At 39.1% G+C, this 15607-nt stretch overlaps 1 protein-coding gene across 1 annotated transcript in view; it reads left to right on the top strand.

The window, feature by feature from the left end:
• Positions 1-15607, top strand: part of syt6a (synaptotagmin VIa) — an 81095-nt gene extending 65488 nt beyond the window's left edge. The window contains exons 3-7 of the mRNA XM_008285243.1: positions 1913-2471; positions 11145-11265; positions 12300-12471; positions 13638-13788; positions 15536-15607. Of these exons, the coding sequence (XP_008283465.1) occupies positions 1913-2471; positions 11145-11265; positions 12300-12471; positions 13638-13788; positions 15536-15607 (1075 nt within the window). The remainder of the gene's footprint in view (positions 1-1912; positions 2472-11144; positions 11266-12299; positions 12472-13637; positions 13789-15535) is intronic.

Raw genomic sequence — 15607 nt, 5'->3', positions numbered from 1 at the left:
GCTTAACAAAAAAAAGCATCAGTTTGAATCAACCTTTTTGAGTTAAGACAAGTTCTAATAAAGTTGTGTTAAACCAGCAAACTCCATTATGTTTATTTATTTATTTTTTGTTTCAATCAAAGGTAGTTTTATTTACCAATTAATTATTCGGAGCACAAGCACATTTTTTTTTAACTTGATAGCTCATAAAACCTAAGTTGCTCCAGCCATCATTTCCATGTTATTAAAAAGGAATTTGGAAGTGTTATTTACATAATTATTATAACTATAAACATAAATTAATGAATTGGCAAATTTAAAGAATTCAGTTGCTCCTATGTGGTGTAGGTAGGCCCGAAATCCTGACATGAAGGTAAAAAAAAAAAAAAAAAAAGTAGTTATCAAGCCAGTTTCATTTAGTTACATCAGCTTCAACTCAGTTTTGAATCAAGTATTGCTAAATTTTGAATTTAATTTATGCAAAATATTAAGTTGCTGCAATTGCCAACATTATTATGTCAGTTTGTAACTCAAAAGCTAAACCACTAAATTAGATTTCTTTTATCTTGCATTTAATGAAGTGGTGGGAATAGGTTCCTTGAATTACTTTTTCAATAAGTCATACATGAAAAAGTGTGTAAATTAGGAAGAGGGCTGCTGTTCACCAGCACCAAATACTCTTAATGTATCACTAATGGGGGTAGATATTTTCTATCTGAGCAATCTGGTATCTACAGTGTTAATTATAACAAATACTGTGGGGGCTGAACTCTGCCTCAGAGGCGTAACTCTGCAGGTCATTCTGTTAAAGCAATTATACGGGATGCCTTCTTATGAATAGAGCAGCACAACTGTCTGGGTTCTAGTAATTAATAAAAACTTTTTGACTATTGTCCCTACCAGATTTGTAAAAGAGAGCCATTCTTTTATGTCTATTTCTAATTTGAAGTCAAAATTTTAATTATAGTCCAGTCTATTTCACCAGATAACATGGTTCAGATTTATTAAAGTGTGGATTTATCAAAACTGAATCAGTCCTAAGAGTTTCTTGTTTATATTGACTGCAATGGCTAGCAAAAGTGTCACCTTCTGTTAATTTTTGGTATTAAAGTACACTTTCAACTGATTTTAAAACAACATTTTCCGTATTTTAATGACCCTAAGTACCATCCTGAGGTGACAACACTGAGAAATATCTAATCAGCTCTTTGATTAACTTTGAACCAGTATCTGTTGCATACCAGTTACACAAACGTTCACCCAAACACTGATCTACTTGATTGGCAGGTGATTTCTACAAGTACACCCAGCTTAAATTTCCATTTGAGATCTTTTTTTTTGTTGTTGTTTGTTTGTTTCTTGTTGTTTTTTTTCTGCAAAAAAATTGAGTGCTGCACCCAGATGTCATTGTTTCCTTCTTGTAGTTATTTGAAAAGCTAATTGTATTTCATGCAGTTTACCTTGACTGTCATCCAGCATACAGTATTTCATGTATATCTTTATTGTGTTTCCCATCCCTCATGCAAAAGTGAGGAATTCAACAGTGTCAGGTACAAATCCGACCTGTTCTTAATTAGTATTCAAAGTTTATTTCATGATTGACAGTGGCATGAGAATAGTCGGCTAGGTTCCTAGTATAATTATTTTCATGCATTTTAAAAAACAATATAAATACAGGCTGCAGGCCACTAATTATTTCCTCTCACATGGGACACAATTTAGCTAGTTGTTATCTTTGATCACCTGGAATTTTAACAGAAGATATGAGGTGACAAAACCAGTCACCCTTTGTCAGTTCTAGTTCGTTGAGGTCAGCTTGGTGCATCGAAGCTCTTCAGTTCAACAAATCTGCATTCCTCACCCCTACAGCTCTTTAACATTAAGCAGCTCCCTGCCAGTCTTTCTTTATTCCCGTTTTTTTCTGTCCCTGCAGGCACAATTCATTCAAAAGACACCTGCCCAGACAAATGCAGGTGGGCAGTCTAGATCTGGGAAATGACTATGTGGACAAGGACGAAAAGCCCACCAGCATTGGCCGTATCCAACCAGAGCTCTACCAACAGAAAACCTTAGAATCAGAGGAATCATCCAAGAACGGCAGCAGCAAAAACTGTGGAAGGATTAACTTCTCTCTCAAATACGACTACGAAAACGAGGCCCTCCTCGTCAACATCCTCAAGGCAGTAGACCTTCCTGCCAAGGACTTATGTGGCACATCTGACCCTTACGTGAAGATCTATCTGCTGCCCGACCGCAAGAAGTTCCAGACTCGTGTCCACCGGAAGACGCTCAACCCCACATTCAGCGAGAGCTTCCAGTTTCCTGTGCCTTACGACGAGCTGGCCGCCAGGAAGCTCCACATGAGCGTCTTCGACTTTGACCGATTTTCACGGCATGACATGATTGGGGAGGTGGTGCTGGAGAACTTGTTTGAGACGTCAGACCTGTCCAGAGAGACAAACATATGGAGGGACATCGACTATGCCACCAGTGTAAGAAGCTTTTCTTGTTTGTTTGTTTCTTCTGCTATCTCCAGTGTCGGAGGACATTGCAACGTATCCTTCGTAATATATCTGGAAATTTTGGGGGAAGGTTTGTTGTAGCAAAACTATTTGTCCATGTGTATGGAGAGTTGTCTGTCTGTCTGTCAATACGTTCGTTCAAAGTGAGATTTGTCAATGCGTAAAAGACGTTGTCAATGCGAACTGGAATCTACAAAAGTCGTCTCACAATTTGCCTGTCTGTAATCAGGTTTTCAAATATGTAAAAAATCTGCTCATCTGTATTAAAATTCAGACATGTAATAAGAGTTGTCAGTGCATACAAAGAGTTGTCAATGCATACAAAGGTATTTGTGGTTGAAAAGTCTATGTATTCGAGTTGCATTGACAACTCTTATAGAGTAGAATAGAATAGAATAGAATAGAATAGAATAGTTCTTTATTGTCACTGTGGAAGCAATGCTAAAAAGACAGTGTTACAGCAGTGAAATGTCGTAGCATCCCTCTTTTGGCTGCAATACACAAGTAAAAAAAAAAAAAAAAAAAGATAAATTAACATGAAAGGAAAGATATATGTATATATATACATGGTATGTGCATGTGCAATTCTAGTCCAGTGCAAATTATTGTCCTGAGGTAGTGCAAGGGGGGGATCAGTTCTGGGTTGGTTGAGGAGTTGGGTGCAGTGAGGGGTTGGATGGGGGTGAGGGTGGTGGTGGGGCGATGGCTCTCACAGCCTGTGAGTAGAAGCTGTGCTTGAGACAATTTGTTTTGGTCTTTATTGTCCGATATCTTTTCCAGAGAGTAGGGGGGAGAACAGGGGGTGGGGCGATGGCTCTCACATCCTGCGAGTAGAAGCTTTGCTTGAGACGATTTGTTTTGGTTTTTATTGTCTGATATCTTTTCCAGAGAGTAGGGGGGAGAACAGGGGGTGTCCGGGGTGAGGGGGGTCCTTTGCAAAAAATGTGGCCTTCTTCTGAAGTCGGCCAGTGTAAATGTCTTCCAGGAGAGGTAGTGTGGTCCCGATAACTCTCTCAGTCGCCCTCACCACCCGCTGCAGGATCCTCCTGTCCTCTGCAGTGCAGCTGGTGAACCACGCCATGCAGCAGTAAGTCAGTGGTGCTTCGGTAAAAGTTCACCAACAGGGCTTGAGGGAGGTGAGCCTGCTTTAGCTTCATGAGGAAGTAAAGTCTCTGTTGTGCCTTCCCCACCGGGTAGGAGATGTTGCTGGCCCAGGTGAGGTTGGCTGAGATGTTCACTCCAAGGAACCTGAAGCTCTCCACCCTCTCTACCTCCTGTCCGTTGATGCAGAGGGCAGAGGGCAGAGTGCTCTGTGCGTGTGGATCTTCTGAAATCCACAACCAGTTCGTATTACATGTCAGAATTTTAATACAGATGAGCGGATTTTTTACACATTTGAAAACCTGATTACAGAAAGACAAATTGTGAGACGACTTTTGTAGATTCCGGTTCGCATTGACAACTTCTTCTCCACATTGACAAATCTCACTTCAGGCGAACGGATTGAGATACAGACAGACAACTCTCCATATGCATGGACAAATAGTTTTGCTACAATAATACCCCCATAGAAGGTTAAACAAGGAAGATAACCTAGATACCACTGCTGATTTAAATCACCTAACTGGTTGCCTCATTTTAGGAGATTTTTCAGATCTGTTGATATTTGACCTGTCTGACAGATAATTTATTACATTTCTGGCATGACAGCGACTGTGTCGGCATCTGCAGTTTGAGCAGTTCCACTTTCTAATTTCCCTCATGGCTTCTGTCAAAGGATCTGTTATAAACTAGTAAGCTTGTTTGGATATTATTGGAGCCGTATTTTACATCTTGGGTTGAAAACTGCCTTCAGCTCTGATATTAGACAGAAGGTTGCTGCAGATTTGACAAAACATAATGTGTGACTCTTCCAGCCATCTGCAGCTCCAGATTTGTAGATTTGCTCAAAGTAATGCTGCCTTTCTTTCTTTTTCTTTGACATTGTGAAGGACACAGTCAAAGAAACTTCAAATGTCAGTGGACAAAACTGACTAGCAAAGTAATGTGAGCTCCACTTTATAGCTGGGAAAGGAAACATACATTCTACAATTAAAATTATTACATTTACCTCGAGGGCCAGGCAACAGCTAGTGCAAGTGGCACTTCAGGCCTTGAAATGTATTTCACTAGTCAGGGTAGGGTTTTGATGCTCAGCATGTACGTACACTGATGGCAGGTTCATTGAAATGAGGTAACGCTTTAAGCACAGTAGCTGACATTGTTTGTTGAGGATGTTTTGTTCACGAGGGAAACAAATCTGGTAGCTAGCTTGACAGTTGGTGTAGGTTGACTCGCAGACTGTACAGCAGACATTGTTAATTTGTTGGAACAGGAAAACCACAGGTGAGGCAAAATGATGGGTCCCAGCAAGCCCCAACTGTGAACCAATCAGTTTGTAGTTACATCTGATTTTTCTGCTCTGATATGCCAGAATATGTGCTGAGAGAAATGCCTCCACTACTGCACATCAACATTAACTACAGCTGAGTTAACTGGTAAGCCCTGTCCACTACCAGCCGGGTAAAAGATGTGATGTGAGACTAAAGCTGAGTCTACACAAAGAATATTTTAGCCATCTGTCTGGCATGCTAGATGGTATGCATCTTTCATTCAGTTTGTAATAGCATATTGTTTTTGCTGTGTTTGCAGCATAGCACAAGTAAATTTAGTGCAAAAGTGTATTTTTACATTATTTCAAGGAATATTTTACAGCAATTATGTAAACAGCACACTGCACAACCCAACTGTTGCCAAATTACTCAATCAAATTAATTTAATTAAACACTCTCTTACCAGTGTTTGCATTTAAATCAACTTCAAATATTCTTAATTTGAATAAAGCTAATTATTGTTACAGAAATCTACATTTACTGTAATTTAAGACTGATTCTTACCATATCTGTCATTTTATATATGTATAAACACTTCATTTTCAGTTCAAAATACAGCAAAGCACCACTCATAATGTAACATACAACACAATTCTGGCTCAACTAAAATCGTTTTTGTTATTTATCTCTATTCTCAATGTCTAGTTCACTTATTATGTGAAACAGAAATAAATAAAATGATTGGATTTATAAAATTCATTGATTTAAAACTGATTAGATTTTAAAACCACCACTTCAGCTACCTCTGGCTGCTAATTCTGTGGCGCTGTGTTCACGTCACCTCCATCTAGACTAACAATATGGTTTCCGGGAGAAGAAGAGAAGCGCTCTTCATTTGTTGTCATGCGCCACCATTACCAGCCACAGAGAGCGATAGTGTGATTAAAATAGGGCCCATATCATTAAAATTTCACGACTTTTTATGATAAATCAGTATTCCTCAGCCAAGTCATCAATCTTCAAACTGGCAATCAAATTTTATTCAGAAGTTAACACCTCGAACATGAAAAGATATTTCTGACTCTGGGCTCACTCACTGGGCTGCAGTCATTTTTCTGTTGTCACTTGTTGACGATGTCCAGGGGCTATTTCAGGGACAAAGTGTTTCTTGTCTCTGGCACCATGTGAGGCGCCCCGGAGCCCTCGTCACTTTATCGCCTCCTCTGAGCCCTTCTACTTGACAGCCCCTCCTCACCGTTAAGTTGCTGAACTTCTTTAGGGGTCGTTCAATAATCTCAACATTATTGCTTAGCGGGCAGAAAAGCAGGCAGCCTTCTCCTTGGCACACAAACTTTATTGAACCACCGAATGATTTTATGACAAAATCCCTTGCTCACATTAAATTCAAGATTGGCAACATAAAGAATGCACAGATGGTGGGTGTTCAGCTGAAACGAAAAACAAATATGAGGTGGCGTTCAATTAAGACAATGTAAGACGCTGCACGGCTTAATGAGCAAAAAAGATGGCAGTATTGAGCAGATGGAGGGACGGTGAAGGAAAAGGGGCAACAGCTCTTGTCAGTTTACAGATCAATGAGGGATATTAATCAATAATATCATCCTACAAGCACTACTATTATAAAGGCTCCAGAGGAGACCAGATGCTGAGTGACTTTCAAACTATTTCTCATGTGTGTTCAATCTAACAAACTATGCTGGGAGGGTTTTTACCAGCTAGTCAGTGGCGTGAATGGAGGAGATTATTTTTCAGTAAGTAACAGTCAAACCAGTTACAATAAGGCACTCATAGTGTCATAAACATATAAAGCAATGTGTATGGAAATATACTCATACTTAAATGACAAAACCAGACTGTGCTGTGACTTTGGCACTGAGGTGCTTTAAGCTAAATACTAATTTGCTAAATGCTAAAAATGGAGCTGACAATATTTTTTTAAAGGCTATTCCTATCGTTAATGTAATAGACAAAAAGCAAAATAATAATAAAACTTAATATTTAACTAAGACAAAAACACACACACACACACATATATGTATATTTTTAAACTAAAATCAGAAAATAGCACATAAATAAGTGGGCTGTGCTCTGTAAACATGTTCAGAACTGCAGGGAGGAAAAATAAACCATATGTGTGGGTGTTTTTTTTTTGTTTTTATAATCAAAGGATACCTTCATGCTTCTAAAATACTAAATTGTAATTTAGAGTTTTCTCCATTTTATTCTGGTGCCAGCAGCTGCACCTGAAAGTACGCAGTATGGTACAGAAATCAGGGTTTTCTCTACCATTCCAAGACTTGGGTGTAGTATTATTTGTTGCAGCACCTAAGCAGAATGATCACAAAAAGTATGTTTAAAGTTTTTTTGTTATTCCACAATCCAATCTGAGTCATTTAATATTTAGTGTCTGCTGATATGCAATACCATTTTCCTAAATATTGCAAACTTTAAGTATTGTAGTATTGCATTGTAGCTGTAGTACCTGGTTGCTCCACCAGACAGAGGACCAACCAGGTACTACAGAGCCTCACACTGTTTAATTCTGGAGTGACCAGACGAGACGCAGTTTTGTGGTAGCAAGCACGAGCATTGGTGGGATTTAGCTAGTAAAGGGACACTTTGACGAAGTTTTTTGTGATGCTTAATGACCTCTGAGCTGCACATTTGTCTCATCAAGCTGAGAGTTCCTTGTGTGAGATTGACATGTCCCAGTTCTTTATTCAACAGTTGCCATATCATGTGTCTACAGTTTTAATGCTAACAATGCCAGCAGAAAACAAATATCCAGTGAGCTAAACTAGTATTTCACATCAACCAATTACTACTTGGTAATGTTGCATTTATTAAATAAATTATTAAAATGTACGACACCTTTGTGACAGTAGTTATAAACAGAGGTTCAGATTATTTTCTTAGTGATACTGATTTGTTTCCTTGATTTAGATTCCACCACCACTCTGCAGAGAAAGGATACCATATTGGACCACATAAAAATGGACATCATATGTATTAGTGGACGAGACAATGAATGTTTTTGAACTGAAAAGTCTGGGAGTCTGGTTTGTTGTCCTAATGTTGTTAGGCTAGCAAGCTAGTGAGCCTCTCAGAGTTATAAAGCACTGCAAGTGTTTGTTTAGCTCAGTTCAACCTGCAGGAGAAAGTGAAGACTCCTGTAATGTGTTTTGCTGCCTTGGAAGAAATAAATTCATGATGAGCAGGGAGAAAATCAGCTGTCACAGATGAGACATCACTGACAAAAAGACAGTCCTAAAATGCTTATGCACCCACTCCACTTGCAACACCGAAGCCCTTCAAAAACCTTTAGGACACCTTTTCCAGATGTGGCACAGATCCTGGTTTTGTTGTTAATTATCATCAACACGTGTTTGGCAAAGCTCGAAAAGTCACATTATGCAGAGCATTTATCAATACTTATTGGTTGCCAAATCAAGTTTTAGCATTTTGCCTTCAAGTGTCAACCAAGTTGAATTCAAGTCAGAGGCCAAACTATGACCTGATGATGGCACCAGATGAAAAGTTATAGAAGATCCTCAGAAGTTGAAGCCTACGAACTGATCAGTTGATTCCCCGGCTTTTCATCTTTTCATCATTTCTGTTTTTTAGTGAAGTGTCTGAACAGCTATCACATGGATTACATTCACAAAACTTTACAGGAACATTCTAGTAGTTGTTGAAATATTTCAATCTCCACCAAAACAGCAGACTGACCAAGCCTCTGACTTACACATTGTCACACTGCAGCTGAGAACTGATTAATGCAGTACAGATGATACTGACTGGCACCAAAACAGCTTGTGCTTCTCCAAGAACAATCAAAGTGTCTCTTCATGCTTTTACAACGCTTGACACTTCTGCTGTGCTCTCACATTATGGCTGAACCTTCACACCCTTCAAACAAAATCCCTCACTTCCACAGCAGAAAAAATAAATAAATAAAAATCGCAGCTGTATGTGAGAGGAGACGCTAAGACTGCAGCGCTCAGGCAGAAGTGTTGGGATTTGTCAATCAGTGAGGTTCTCACCAAGCCTATTCAGGGTGATGAGGGGTCCGTGTAACCTTAACACTGGTTGTAGGATGCCGCTAAGAAATAACAGGACATTCATTTTATTTGAGACTATTTGCTCAGTAGAGACTCAGAGAACTGTCTGTACATTAGTGAAAGATAATGTTTTAACTAGTAGACATGCAAAGTCTAAGTCATTTGAAATACAGAAAACATCCTTTGATGTTAAAAACCTTTAACCTTCAGGCTACATTGAGCTGAAGCTCTAAGCTGAAATTCTATATTCTCTCAGTTATGTTTTAATTTTCTGCATAATGAGTGATGATCATCATCTGGAAACTTAATCAAAATGTATGCTTTTTGATAATGTAATGAAAACGAGAGTAATGAAATTCAGCGTTTGGTGAATGCATCATAGAGCTGATTGGAAGGTCGGACGTCATTTTGTAATCAAACCAAACTGTTCCAGCTGGATAACCTCGAGGACTCAAAGTGAAACTGATGGTGGTGAGACCTTTCCTGTTCACAGATACAAGAGGTTCTGTATAAAGGAAATGCTCAGAACACATTCTCTGTTCCAATAAGGACTATTTTTACTTAATGGAGATGATAGAGTCAGTCAGTTCACCACTTTAGTCCACAGATCATCACAATAGTGGAAAAATAGATGCTGCCACCTGGCACTGATGATAATATTTGCAACCAGAGTTGAGGAGAGGCAGAAAACAATGGACACAGTGGTTAAATAACTGTGTCCAAAACTGTATGTGAGGGGGCTGCGGTTAATAACTTATACTGCAGCCATCTACTAGGGGGCGTTCAACCAACAAATTATGCATTTAAAATTGAAAAATTAGACTTTATTTGCAGTTGCCCTCTTTAAACAGGGTGTTCTAAAATGCTGCAAAGCCACAAGTGCCCACATAGAAAAATCTGGCAGTAAGTGTGAGTGGTGGTTCCATATTGAGCTCACCTGATATGTCAATGGAGTTTTCATGTTGTCCATCTTCATATACAGTCCAGACTGATAAATGCCAACAGTGGAACAAGGTCCACAGAGGATAAATCCTACTCACTCCTGTAGCCCTCTTACTTCTCCTCTAGAGTCACCATGACATTTGACATTTGAGGTTTTGCATAAAAACTGCTGGATGGATTGTCATTATAACACACATTTATGGCCCCTTAGGTGGGAATTGTAATAATATGGATGATCTCGTGACATCTCATTAGGTCAAAATCAGAATTTATCCAAAACTTTTGCTTAAAGCTAAATACACACAAAAGTAATGACTTTCCCATGAGCCTCAGGTGAACTTTGTGTTTAGTGGTAATTAGCAAATGTTAGCATGCCAAGAGATTACCTCAAGGTTACTATCATGGTTGTAGATTCTTAACCTCCCTTTTTCTATCACAGTTTCATCATTAATAAATGACATTGTGTATAAAAGTGTCTAGAAATGACTAGTTTCCACCCGTTTGGAGAAAATGAACAAACTTTAAAGTTTAGAGATCCCTTTGAAAAGTGCCCTCTCGGCTGAGGGGTTAGGATGTCAACCATGAACATCCCCGGCTCAAATCCGGCTGCACTCTGATTCCCTGTGATCTCTCCTCTGGCTCCATCTAATAAAGGAGTAAAACGTCCCCTCCCTTAAAAAAAGAAGGGATTTTTTATTGCTCTGTCTTGAATGAAATGCAGACAGCACAACTCATTCTCTAACTCGCAGTGTGCTTTCCAATAAAAAATACAATAACAGATCCAATCTATAAGTGATGGTGCAAATAACAAGCTCATCATGGGGCTTATTTTTAAAGCCAAAAACGCCAAGGAAAAATTGCTCTACTTTGCATCAAGTTGCTTCTTTAGTGCACCTTTATGTGCAGTCTAACTCTGCTCGCTTACTGTAGTCTCAAATGGGAGAACTATCAAGACATTCATGTATTTGCAATTTCACAACAAGAGGTTGAAAAAGGAAAACAAATAACCCAATAATCCATTAGGTAGTCATTGCTTCACTGAGTGCCGTAGTGGTTACAAAGAGCAGACTATAAACAAAATATAGGCATTGATCTCAGACGCAGACCTTCAGGAAGCGACCCTGCACTCACTGTACATCACTTCACTGAGGATCGAAGCGTCAGCACTGAATATAAATGTGAAACTGAAAGAGATTTTCTGCCTCTGTGTGTGTGTGTGTGTGTGTGTGTGTTTGTGTTTCCCACAGGAAAGTGTCGACCTTGGGGAGATCATGTTCTCACTATGCTACCTGCCCACCGCAGGCAGACTCACACTTACTGTCATCAAGTGTAGGAACCTCAAGGCCATGGACATCACTGGATACTCAGGTGTGTTGTGTTGTGTTGTGTTGTGTTGTGTTAGCATGTTTCACTTAAAGCTGCACTGAAGGACCCTCCCTTGAATATCCAATTGTAAGCATGTCGGATAAAACGAACGGCGGAGCCACCTCTCCACTGCTGAGTTCTGTTTGTTTCAGCAGTTATTAATATTCAACACTTGCAATATTAAGACATTGTCAGCAAATAGTTGCAGGCGGTCTGTTTATTTTAATAGAGTGCTGTTCCACTTTTCTATTTCCCTACAATGGTGATATCACTTGTACAATGTGACATTTATTGTGTATTAAATGCCAGGGCTCAGGAGTAATTCCAATTGAATGTGGTATTTTTTTTTCCTCCCATGTTTAATGACATTTCACAATTTTATTGTGACTCACAATTTTAATCCCCAGAGTTTTTTTTTTAGGGCTTTAGCAGTGGTGCCATTATTTCAATCTGTGCATCGTAAACCTGTGTCTGTTGAATTGTGCCTTCAAGCACACTGGGCTGTTTGTTGTTTATGGATTTGGGGCAGCTTACTTCGAACTGAAATGTGGCATAATGGATCACAGGAGCCGATTTATCGTTGACAGACGAAGACTGAAAAAAGCAGTCAGGAAGCTTTCTCAGTCATGCTATTTAACAGCTATCTATGGCCTCCCATCTGCTTTGTTTACACAAGGCATTGACTCATCTACTTTTATGCACATTACTGATGCCAGGTCCTCCAGGGGTGCTTTCATGCTTAAGAAGAAACTACAACAACAACAAAAAAAAAAAAATACTCAAATACCAGTGAATGAAGAAATGGAAAACTGATAACTCTATCTTCACGGACATCTTTGAAGATGTTTTGGCATTCGAGGCAGACGCTGATGCTTTGTTTGTTTAATAACCCAGAAGCCTGATCTTTATATAATAATTACTGTTCTGGCAGTTTTTAAATGAGCCGGATCGCATGGAGAGTGTCCAAACAAGATGATATTTAATTACAAAGTCATGTTTTCTGTCGTCGTCCTCTCTCTTTTCCTCTCACCGATCAGATCCCTACGTAAAAGTGTCACTCATCTGCGACGGGAGACGTTTGAAAAAGAAGAAGACGAGCATTAAGAAGAACACGCTGAATCCCACCTACAATGAGGCCATCATCTTTGACATCCCGCCAGACAGTATGGACCATGTCAGCCTGCACATCTCTGTCATGGACTACGATCTGTACGTACACGCCGGAGCTGAAGCCTTATCAGTTAGATTGAAATCGGTGACAGGAAATGTTGAACGTTCTCTGGTTCCCGCCTCTAGAGTGAGAAACTGTTGATTTTTCTTTGCTATAAGTCATTGTCCACAAAATATCTTAGAGTTTTGGGGGCTTTTGATTGAACAAAACAATATGCCATCTTGGGCTCGGGGCAGAGGCTCTTTCTTTGACGTTTCATTGATGGAAATAACTGTTAGCTGCAGTCCTGGTAAACACAACACAAGTGTAATAGCACACATCTAACATCACAATATTTAAACACACATTTTGCTTATTGTTACTTTACTATAGTTTGAGACTAGAAGGCTGCTTTTGCATTAATCTCTTAAAAGGGAAAACGTGCTTAAATTTGAGCAGAAGAAGTGTAAGCACCATGTTTTGTACATAGTTTACAAGCTAATCCTGGTCCAAGGTATTTAGAAGTAAGAGATGTCTTGTGAAAAAATAAATATCGATGGATTTTGGATAAATTCTGCACTAAGTAGGTGTAATTTTCTGCTTTTTTTTGGTAAAATAATTGCTTTTTTTTTTTTGGTGTAAAACAGAATTATGTTATTGAAGGCAACCTATCTAAACTATAGTTCTTCAGAAAATGAGCAGTGCAACACAGTGCCTTTAAGTTTACAGTATGTGGATCTATATAAGGAAAAGGAAACGAGGGATGCAGTGCCGACAGCTGACAGAATGGGAGCATATGTGTTAAAGGTCAGACTGTGTGCCTTTTTATTACCGTGTAGTATAAAAGGAGTTGGACGCTTCCAGGATTAGCAGCCTAGCCCCGTGTGTTTTCTTTACAGTCAGCTATAAAGCGAGGATTAAAATGAAGTTGCACTAATAATCTGGGGGATTAAGTGAAGTTAAAAAAAAAAGAAGTCTCCTTTCATTTACACTTCACACAGTGTGAACAGGTCAGCGTGGGATGCCTTCCTGCAGCGAGTCAGTTCTGCTGTCAGAGGCAATCAGCTGCAGACTCGCTGTATCAATTGACAGGACATCTACGCTCAGATTCGCGTCTCCGTCGATTACAACATGGCCTTCCTGCAATTATAAACAATTCAGAGTATGAGATGTCTTGTCAGGTTAGATCAGATGTTTTTATACCAGTACGTGTGTGTCCCCACAGGGTAGGTCATAATGAGATCATTGGCGTGATGAGAGTTGGATGCCACGCCGAAGGACTTGGCAGGGACCACTGGAACGAGATGCTGGCTTATCCACGGAAGCCCATTGCACACTGGCACCCCCTGCTGGAGTCCAAGAAGTCTGAGAAGGAGGTACGTTTGGGGCTGGAGTCGTTTTTTTTTAAAGGATTAGTCTGTACATGTTCGCCATTAAAGGAGGGGCTTAGCTGGTAATTCACAAGCTGCCTAGAGAATGTTGCTGTAGAGAGGAAGTTTTAAACTATGAGTGGAGCTGCAGGAGAGGGTGAAACGTGGAGCAATGAAGATACTGGTTGAAGTAGAAGTGACTGGTGAACACTGGTGTGCTGAAAAAAAGTGGGAGGTAGTTATTTGCCTGATTTGGCTCGTTTATCTTCACAGTCTGAAGTTGGTGCTGCAGCAGAAAGATACCTGCATCAGCAGTTTAGTCCAATATGAACACACTTGTATGATCATGTTCTTTTTTAAGCTAATGACTCTTTCTGAGGATTTAATGACCTCTGAAGATTATCATAAAAACATCCATGAATTAGATTTGAAATAATTAAAACAGAGAGAGAGAGAGGATCAACCCATTTTTAATTTTTCCTCACTAATGAAGTGATGCTGTAATAGTTGTCTGGACATGCATGAGTGCACTGCAATTAAGAGCAACTAATAGCTAATTTAGTTCACTTTTATTAGTGCCACTTTACCAAAAATGTCAGCAGACAAAAGCTAAAAAACAACCAAAACAGCACAATCCAGCTCATTTAACCCAAAGGAACAAACTTGTGGTTTTAATCCAGCCAAGCCTGATGGGAAATGTAAACTTTCCTCATGTTTATTGGTTATTACTAGTCCTTCAAGGCAAACATGATGGCTAATTAAGACAGTTCTCATCAGCAAAGCAAATGACTGCAGATTTCTGCATTTTCATTATAATCAGAGACAAATTACAAAGGCATAGTCTTGTCATTTACAGCTAATTACCTGTTAACTTTTAGTTAATTATGAGGGAAGTTTTTGGAAAATTAGCAAGGACAGTAAACAAGAGCAGTAAAGCTTTATCATATAACATAATTCAAACTGCAATCAAGGACTGCACACTATAAAAAATAGTGTTTGTGCAGAACAACAGCAAAAAAAAAAAAGTTTGCATTACTCTTTTTAATAACATCTTGTGAAATTATGTTCAACCAACAAACTACATTAAGACAGAGTAATTAGTTTTTCATGTGTTAAATTAAATACCACTGATTACTCATTAAAATTAAATAGTTTCAACTTGAATTTCTCAATAGTTTAAAGGGAAGTACTTAATTAGCATAATTTTGAACACAATTTTTCAAGGTGGCAGATTTTAAGAAAAATAAGTTGCTGCTGTTGGGGAGGGGACTTGAAATTCTGATCTAAAATTAAATTTATCAAGCCAATTTCATTAACGTACCTCAATTTGAATTCAGTTTAAATTACACACATTAAGTTGATGCAATATGATTATATCAACCTAAACCATCAAAATAATGTTTGCATAAAAGTTTTATCTAAATCGTTAAATTAGAATTTTATCTTCCAACTGTGCATTTAATTAAGTGGTGAAAATAGGTTCCTTTAATTACTTTTTAGAATTTAGGGCATGAAGGGGAAGTGAGCACAGGCTCTGTTTTGTTTTAATTTCAATGTTAATCCATGTCGTGGAGATATTTTAGATGAGATTTCATGCAAGTATTTTGTCAGATTTACTGAAATCTCCCTTGTATGAATGCCCTCATTCTCTTCCTGGAACACTCTCCTTTAAGCTGATATTTGCCCTGTATTGAAAGCGACCAAAGCAGCATGTGCCCTATGAATCACTGCCTTGTGTTTGTGTGTCCTGCAGTGGAAGGCGAGGACAGCCAGCTTTGACAGCCAGGGCTCGTGCCCCTCACCCCGGCCCCCCGCCAGTCCCTGA

The sequence above is a fragment of the Stegastes partitus genome, unplaced genomic scaffold (genome assembly GCF_000690725.1).
Source record: "Stegastes partitus isolate 25-593 unplaced genomic scaffold, Stegastes_partitus-1.0.2 Scaffold392, whole genome shotgun sequence".
NCBI classification, from domain to species: Eukaryota; Metazoa; Chordata; class Actinopteri; family Pomacentridae; genus Stegastes; species Stegastes partitus.
This window is presented reverse-complemented; position numbering and strand designations above follow the sequence as displayed.